At 73.5% G+C, this 8,260-nt stretch overlaps 2 protein-coding genes and 1 non-coding gene across 3 annotated transcripts in view; 2 read left to right on the plus strand and 1 right to left on the minus strand.

Annotated features, from left to right (window-relative positions):
- Positions 1 to 1,566, plus strand: part of H696_05895 (hypothetical protein) — a gene marked incomplete at its 3' end in the record, with an annotated part of 4,482 nt that extends 2,916 nt beyond the window's left edge. The window contains exons 3-5 of the mRNA XM_009499672.1: positions 10 to 1,080; positions 1,286 to 1,437; positions 1,546 to 1,566. Coding sequence (XP_009497947.1) covers positions 10 to 1,080; positions 1,286 to 1,437; positions 1,546 to 1,566 — 1,244 coding nt within the window. The remainder of the gene's footprint in view (positions 1 to 9; positions 1,081 to 1,285; positions 1,438 to 1,545) is intronic.
- A 200-nt stretch (positions 1,567 to 1,766) lies between these two features.
- H696_05896 lies at positions 1,767 to 1,839 on the minus strand. The gene has a single exon. It is a non-coding gene; the product is annotated as a tRNA-Glu (tRNA).
- A 1,455-nt stretch (positions 1,840 to 3,294) lies between these two features.
- On the plus strand, positions 3,295 to 6,631 carry H696_05897 (hypothetical protein; the record flags this gene model as incomplete). Its single annotated transcript, XM_009499673.1, has 3 exons — positions 3,295 to 4,170; positions 4,353 to 4,956; positions 5,079 to 6,631. 3 exons carry the CDS (start codon positions 3,295 to 3,297, stop codon positions 6,629 to 6,631), a joined length of 3,033 nt encoding a protein of 1,010 aa, XP_009497948.1.
- Between the last annotated feature and the right edge of the window lie 1,629 nt (positions 6,632 to 8,260).

Below are 8,260 nucleotides of genomic sequence, written 5' to 3' on the forward strand. Positions count from 1 at the left end.
GCGCCCCAGGTAGCCACACCGATTCAAGCGCCCCACGTAGCCATGGCTTCATGGAGGCAGCGGCCGAGCCCGCCGGCGGCACGTGCCATTCCTGCGGCTGGCAGTGCGCCTCCTGCAACGCCGACCGCTGCCTCGCCTGCGAATCCAGCGCCCTCAGGCTGCTAATCTACGGCCACCATTGCGTCAGCCAGTGTCCCCCTTACACCCTGGAGACGGTGCCCGGCGAGTGCGTCCCCTCGCCGGGGATCCTTTGCCCGAGGTACACCTTCCAGGACAAGTGCCCCAGCTGCCCGGCCGGGCTGCTGGCCCTGCCGGACCGCGCCGGCTGCGTGACCTCCTGCCCGGCCGGGACCTACCGGCCGCTGGATGCCCACGAGTGCCGGGCCTGCCCGGGCGCGTGCGCCACCTGCGTGCAGTACCGGCCCACCCCGGCGGCGGCGGCCGCGCGGCTGGACTGCCTGTCCTGCGCCGACCCGGCCCGGGCGCAGGTCGACCCGAGCACCGGCGCCTGCGTGGCCGCCTGCCCGGATGGCACCTACCCCACGGCCGAGGGCCGCTGCGAGCGGTGCATGGCCGACTGCCTGACCTGCCGCGAGGGGCGCCGGTGCACCCGGTGCCAGCCGCACCTGTGGCGCCTGGGGGACCTTTGCCTCGAGCGCCGGCCCACCAACTCCTATGTGGTGCTGGACAATGTGCTGGAGCGCTGCCGCGACCCGGCCTGCCAGCAATGCGACCAGGCCAACCGCTGCACCACCTGCCAGCCCTCGCACCGGCTTGTCCGTGAGACTGGCCAGTGTGTGTTCGCCCTCTGCCCGGCCGGCACGGTGGAGCTGGGCCTCGAGTGTGCCGCCTGCCCGGCCGGCTGCGAGCGCTGCTCCTCGGCCGGGGCCACGTGCGACCTGTGCGCCCGCGGCCACTACATGCACCAGGGCAGCTGCCTGGCTGCTTGTCCGCCGGGCCTGGTCCCGGCCCCGGCCGATGCCCGGCTCATGGATGATGGCCTGGCTGGCCGGTGCGTCGAGGCGGATGGCTCGTCCCCTGGCAACGGGGCTCCCGGCGCCGGGGCCAGCAGCAGCACCGGTGCGTGCATGCCTCCCATCCCCCTTCGGCGCCCTGCCCGCTCGGTGACGGTCGCGCGGGTCCTGCCCTTTTCTTCTTCCTCTTTCTCGGCCCCGCCCCCCTTCGTGCTGACCCTCCCCCCTGTTGTCCTCCCCTCTCCTCTCCGGCTCGGGGGCTTCGGTCCGTGTGTCGGCACGCGTGGTGCTCTGGCTTCGGGCCCGCGCAGGCACCCGCCCGGGCAAGACCGCCGCCTGGGTGATTGCGGTCAGTGTCGTCGGCGCCGTGCTGGGTCTGGCTCTCATCGTTGTGGGCGGCGCCTTCGTGGCCAAGGCCGTTGGCGGTGGCGCCGGCGGCAGCCCCGGCGACAAGCAGGATTTCGTGCGTGCCTCCCCCCCCCCCCCCGTTGCACCCTCGGCCAAAAGCCCCCCCTCTGACCCCGCCCCTCGCCGCCCCTGGGCGTGTGCATCCAAATGGCGCGATCCGCAGTACATGAGCATCATCGATTGAGGGGCCAGGACACCCCCCCCCCCCCCCCCGCCCGACGGCGCGGACCGTCCGCCCCTTCTCTCTCCTCTCTCGCCCTCTGGATGTGCTCCACCTCCCCTGTCGCGCACACCAATACATTCACACACACACAGAGACTCCGCGGCGAACGAGCCGCCAGCCTGTGCTCGAGGGCGGAAAAAAGGCGGCCGGGTCAAAATCACCTCCCATACCGGGACTCGAACCCGGGGCGCGTGGGTGAAAGCCACGTATCCTAACCACCTAGACCATATGGGACCTATGCTGGTGGAGCTGCACCCGGCCGGCCTTTTTGTGCCCTCGGCTTTCGGCCGCCGCTGCCCCGGGTCCCAGGACCGCCGCCGGACTCGCCTTGGAAAGTCCTCGCCGCCGCCCCCCGGCGTGCGTACACACGCCCGCGCGCCCGCGCCCGCGAGCGACACACCGCCAGCCGACGGAGGGGCTCCCTTTGTTTGTCATTTGCTTTGCATAAAAATGTGCCTATTTCCCGCACTTCTGTCAGCCCGGCGCCGGCCTTTTCCCGGGACCCGGGCGCGGGCCCCGCCCGCGGAAACCCCTCTGCCGGAGTCGCAGCCCGCCGCCACCGGGCGACGGGGGTGCGGTGCGCGAACGAGCCCGGCGACGCGCCGGTTCGTGGAAGACCCCGCGGCCAACATGCCAATGCTCCGCAGGCCGGGCACTTTTCACGAGCCGCGCACCCGCCCCAGGGGGAGAGGCGGGCAGCCCCCCCCCCGGGGGCGGTGGCGGCAACGGGGCGGTGACCGGCCGGCGCCCTGTCGCGCGTTTGTCCCGGCTCGCGCACACGAACGCGCGTGTGCGCGGGCGGGCTCGCGGCACCGGGCAAAAAAGAGCCCGGTCCTCCGGCGGCCGCCGGTCCGGCGCTGGAATTCCCCACCCGCGCCGGCCCCGCGTGCGCCCCGCCGAAGGTACGCGAGAACACCCGGCCCCGCCCCGGTGCTCTCGCCGCGCGGTCGTCCGGTCGTCTCTGTCGCCGGGCGTTCGCCTTGCTGCCAGGGTGCCCTGCGCGCGCATCCCCGCGCCCGGACTCAATGCGGGTGGCGCGGCGCCCGGGCGGCGCGCCGGGGTGCGGGGCACAAGCCGCGGCGGGGGACACACGGCCGCGCGCCCCCTCCCGGCCGGCATATATCCCGGCGCCGGTCGGGCGGCGGGCCCCCGAGCTGGCGCGCCAGGGTGTTTCCCGGAAATGCCGCGGCCCGCGCCACGACTCCCCCGGCCCTGCGCGTACCCGTGTGGCCCGGACGCGCACCCGACGCAGGGCGGCGGAGGCGGGGGGGGGGGGGGGGGGGAGGGGGGGCGGGGCATCCGTGTCGCCGGTCCCTCTCTCGCCCCCCGCCCCCCCTCTCCCGGCCCCCGCGCGTGCGCGCGGGCCCCCCTGGTGTGTCAACTTCGCCCCTCGGGCCAGATTCCTGCCATGCCCGCAAGTGCGCGCGCATGCCGGCGGACAGGCGGACCGGGCCGGCTGCGGGGACATCCGGCAAAGCAGCCGCATCAGCATGCGCCCCCCCCCCCGCGCCTGTTAAAAGACACCGCCGGCGGGCGGGCCCCCCCCGGGCGTTCGGTCCCGGATCACCCGCACCGCGTGCTTGCCTCCTCTCCCTTGTCGCGTTCCCACCCTCGGCCCCGCCCCTCCCCCGCATTTCCCCCTCCCCCCCCCTCTCTCTCTCTCTCTGCCCTCCTGCCCGATCTTCCACCATGTTGTCCATCATCATCGGCGTGCTGGCCACGCTGCTTGTGATGGTGGGTGTCCACTTCGGCATGAAGAAGTTCACCGCCAAGAATGCCCCCAAGCAGCCGGCCGCCGCCGCCGCCGCCGCCGCCGCCAAGCCGGCCTCGCCTAGCCCCGGCAAGCAGCCGGCCTCCGCCGCCGCCGCCGCCGCCGCCACCGCCACCCCCGCCGCCGCCGCCACCGCCACCCCCGCCGCCGCCGCCACCGCCGCCCCCCCGGCCGCCGGCCCCACCACCGACGCCGCTCCCCTGCATGATCTGGCCTGGCTCAACCACGCCGTCAAGGCCACCCTGGCCGGCGCGCGCGAGGACACCGCCACCCGCCGGGCCCTGTCGGACCTGGTTACCGGGCGCATCCAGCAGGCCGGGCCGGCCGGCTTCGCCTTCACCAAGCTCCACCTGAGCTCCCTCTCCCTGGACCAGGCGTTTGTGGCGGAGTTCCGGCCGCTGGCCGACCCGACGCTGGCCGCCGCGGCCCAGGCACCCGGCCCCGGGCGCCTGTGCAGCTTCCACCACCGCGGCCAGGTGTCCTTCTCCTTCGACGCGGAGATCGCCCACCCCAAGCTCGGGTCCCTGGAGGTCCCGGTGGTGGGCTTCCTCAGCGACATGCACTTCCACTGCGCGCTGGCCCTGGCCACCGGGGCCGAGGCGCCTGCCGCCGGCAGCCTGGCCGTGGGGGTTGTCCCCGGGACGGCCAGCTTCCGGCTGACCGTCCGGTCGCCGGTCGACCACCCGGACCGCTCGGCCATCGAGGCCTTCCTGCCGGCCAAGCTGCACGCCCTGCTGGCGGCGGCCCTCTTCCCGGTGGGCCCGGCGGCCGCGCCCTTCGTCATCGCGCTGCGTGTGCGTGTCCCCTCCCTTTGTGTGTGTGTGTGTGTGTGTGTGTGTTGTCATCCTGGACACCCAACACTGACCGGCCTCCCGCTCCTCTTGTTCCTCTTGTTCCTCTTGTTCCTCTTGTTCCTCTTGTTCCTCCCACCCCGACCCCGACCCCGACCCCGACCCCGCCCCCCCCCCCCTGGCAGACCCCCTCCGGGGCGCCTGATGCGGCGGCCCCCGACGCGGCCCCCGTCGCCGCCCTGCTCAGCGTCACCCTGCACTCCGGCAACAACCTGCCGGTCATCCGCCGGGAGCACCACCTGTCCACTTACTGCCGGCTGGTGGTCCCCGGGGCCAAGGAGGACGACCCGACCGGGCCGCGCACGCCGCTGCTGCCCCCCCGGCCGAAGGCTTCCTGGGGCCGGGGCCACTGCCTGTCGGCGGCCCTCACCTCGGCCGAGCCGGTCACCCTGGCGCTCATGGGCCGGCCGACCTTCGGCGACCTGAGCACCGGCGACCAGCTCCTCGGCTCGGCCACCATCAACCTGACCTCCCTGCCGCCGGATGGCTCGGCCACCCGGCTGACGGTGCGCCTGCTGTCGGCTTGCGGGTCCGGCCGGCCAACCGGCGCCTCGCTCGAGGTCACCGCGCGCCTGCTCCTGGCCGGGGCGCCGGGGCAGCAGCAGCAGCAGCAGCAGCAGCCCCTGGTCCTGGCCCCGGCGGCGGATCTGGCGGCGCTGGTGGCCGCGGCCGCGGCCGACGCCGGGGTTCTCACCCGGCGCGATGTGCCGCTGGCCCTCGCCGTCGCCGGTGCGTGGTGTCCCTTGTGTCTTTGCCTCCCGCTCTCTTTTCCCCCCCCCCCCCCCCCACCCCGCTCCGCTGCCCCTTCGCCGACTCCTGACACGCTGTCGCCCCGGCGGCCCGTTCCGCAGCCCCGCGCATGGCCCCCGGCAGCACCCTCGGCCCGGCGCAGGCGGCCCTGCATCTGTCCGGCCCGGGCGCCGGGGCGTCGCACGCCGCCATCCTCCCGGCCACCGGCGAGGCGGCCCCCACTTGGCCCGACGCGCCGCAGGCCCTGGGCACCCTGGCCCACCATGAGGACAGCCTGTCCGTCTTCCTGGTGGACAGCGCCACCGGCCCCACGCCGGTGACCCTGGCCCACGGGGAGTTCCACATCACCGAGGACCTGGTGGCCGTGCAGCCCGAGCCCCAGGTGGCCAAGGTGGCCCTGGCCCTGGCGCCGTCGGTGACGGCGGCCACGGCCGCCGCCGCCGCCGCCGCCGCCTCGCCCGAGGCCGGCGACCTGGTCTTTTCGTTTGTCCTCCTGCCGGCTGATGCCCGGCCCACGGCCTACGAGCGCCTGTGCCAGCCGGCGGCGGCCGACGCCGCTGCCGATGCCGGTGCCAGCGTCGTGGCCGCCCAGCCGGAGGCGGCCCCCTCCATCGAGGAGGCCCCGTCGGCCAGCCTGGCCCTCGTCTCGGAGGAGGAGCCGGCCGCCATGGCCGATGCTGCCCCCCCGGCCGAGGCCGAGGAGTCGGCCCTCGATGCCGCCCGGTCGCAGTCCACCATCGACATGGCCATCCCCCTGCCGGAGCTGGTGGTGTCCACGTCGGCCGACGTGCTGGCCGATGAGCCGGCGGCGGCGGCCGGGCCCTCCATCCCGGAGCTGGTGGTGTCCACGTCGGCCGATGTCCTGGCCCCGGGGGCCGTGGTGCCGGCCATTGTGGTCGACGAGCCGGCGGCCGTGCCGCAGATCCAGGTTGACCCGGCGCCGGCGGCGGCCGGCGGCGCCCCTCCGGCCATCGTCGTCTCGACGCCGGACGGCCCGGCCGACATGGCCACCACCCCGACCGCGGCCACGGCCACCACCCCGACCGCGGCCACGGCCACCACCCCGACCGCGGCCACGGCCACCACCCCGACCGCGGCCACGGCGGCCACCGGCACCGGGCGAACCCCCTCGCCCAGCAGCAGCGGGCGATCCATCTTCAAGGGCGGCCTCTTCCGGTCGTCCTCCACCTCGTCGTCCTCCTCCTCGCGCGGGGGGGGCAGCAAGCGCCACGAAGCCCCGCGGATGACTGCCTCCCCGAGCTTCGGCGACCAGCAGGCCATGGATTCGCTGCACCTGTCGGTGGCCAGCGCGGCGGCCGGGTCGTCGTCCCTGTCCACCGGCGGCGGGTCGTCCATCGCCTCCTCGGCGTCGGCCCGGTCGGTGACCATCCTCGATGACGCCGGCAAGAAGACGCACCTGGCCATGGGGCACCGGTTCCGCGCGACGCACTTCAACAAGCTGGTTTCCTGCGCCGTGTGCAACTCCACCCTGCTGGGCATCGGCAAGCAGGGCTACCGCTGCCAGGATTGCTCCCTCATCTGCCACAAGAAGTGCCACGCCAGCGCCCCGGCCTGCGCGTCCAACCCGCAGGATGTCTCCCTGGACCTGACCAGCATCCTGCCGGACGACAATGCCCTGCTCAACAAGGACTAAGGCGGCGGCGGCGTGCCGGGGCAGGCGGGGGACAGGCGTGCTTGATTGCGCTCCTGTTCCCCCCGCCCCCCCCCTCCCGCTCCCTCGCGCCATGCGCGCGGCGAAGAAAAGAAAAAAGAAAACCCACAAATACACGCTCTCAAATGAAAAGACCTTTTTACGTGGACATTTTCGCCACACCGGCGCCGAAAATCCCGGCCCCAGTGCGGTGGGGCGTAGCGGCGGGCGGCCCGGCCCCCTGCCCCCCGGCCGGGGTGCGGGTCTACGCTCGGTTCCTCGGGGAGGGCGCCGGGCGGGGGGCCGATCCTGGCCCGTGCGTGGGCGACTCCGGGCTGCGGGCGCGTGTGCTCGCAGTTTTGACCGACCCGGCCGGCCGGGCCCCGGCCCGCTCGATCACTGGACTCTCTCCCTCCCCCCCCCAAGATCCCCCGTCTCCCCTCCCCCGCCACTTTTCCCTTCTCGCCTTTCCTCCCAGCCCGTCTCCTCGCTGCGCGTGCACCATGTCCGGCAAGAACGCCCCCGCCGCTGCCTCTCCCGCGGAGGAGAGCCACGCCAACCTCAACGGCCAGAACATGATCGACATGGACCAAGTCGAGGTGAACATCCGCCAGTCGGTGCCGGAGTACAGCAATGTCTATGCCGCCTGTGCGGGTCCCCTCGGTGCGTGTGCCCCGGCCGCTGCGGCGCATGCCCCCCGTGTGCTTCTGTGTGCCTTGGCAGCCGTCTGCCGCCCCTACCTTCCTGCCTGTTTGATTTCCTGGTGATCTGTCTGCCGGCTCTCCCCCCTCTCTCCACTTCTCTTTATTTCTCCCCTCTCCATGTCTAGCCTGCTTGCTTGAGAGTGGCGACCCCCCCCCCCTCCCCCTCCCTTCGTCCCTCGCCGCCACCGGGGAGGTCCGCCACGTGTCTCACACCCGCCTGATCCCCTCCACGCCCCCGCCACACAGAAACCCTGTCCGCCTGCCTGGCCAAGGGATCGGACCCCTGCCTGGAGGAGGCCCAGATGCTGGAGCAGTGCGCCCTGCAGGCCGCCTGCCCGAAGGACATGGCCGCCCTGCTGGACTGCACGTCCGGCTTCGGCAAGGATGATGTGCGTGTGCCCCCCCCCCCCCCCACGGCCAGTCCTTCTCTGAAGTCCCCTTGACTGCGTGCATACCCGTGAAAATGGTTCGCATCCCCCTCTGCCACACGCCTCCGCGCCGCGCCAGCCGCCACGCCCTCGATGCAGTTCCTCACCTCCCCCATCCCCGTTCCCCCCCCCCCTCCCCCTCCAACAGGCTGGTGCTTACGAGAACGCCAAGAAGCTTATGTCTCTCGTCGAGGACGAGTACGAGAGCCAGTATGGCCGCGTCTTCTCCGTGTCCGGTCCCGTCGTCATCGCTGAGGGCATGGCCGGCGCTGCCATGTACGAGCTGGTGCGCCATCCCCCTCCCCCCGCCCCCTCGGCCTCGTGCCGCGCTCTTTCCCCCTTTCCCCTGTCGTCCACTCACATCCTCCCCCTCCCCCCCCCCTCCCCCTGCACAGGTCCGTGTCGGCCACATCAACCTCGTCGGTGAGATCATTCGTCTCGAGGGTGACACCGCCACCATCCAGGTCTACGAGGAGACTTGTGCGTCTACGCCCCGCCCC

The sequence above is a fragment of the Fonticula alba genome (assembly GCF_000388065.1).
Source record: "Fonticula alba strain ATCC 38817 unplaced genomic scaffold supercont2.15, whole genome shotgun sequence".
Classification (NCBI taxonomy): domain Eukaryota; order Rotosphaerida; family Fonticulaceae; genus Fonticula; species Fonticula alba.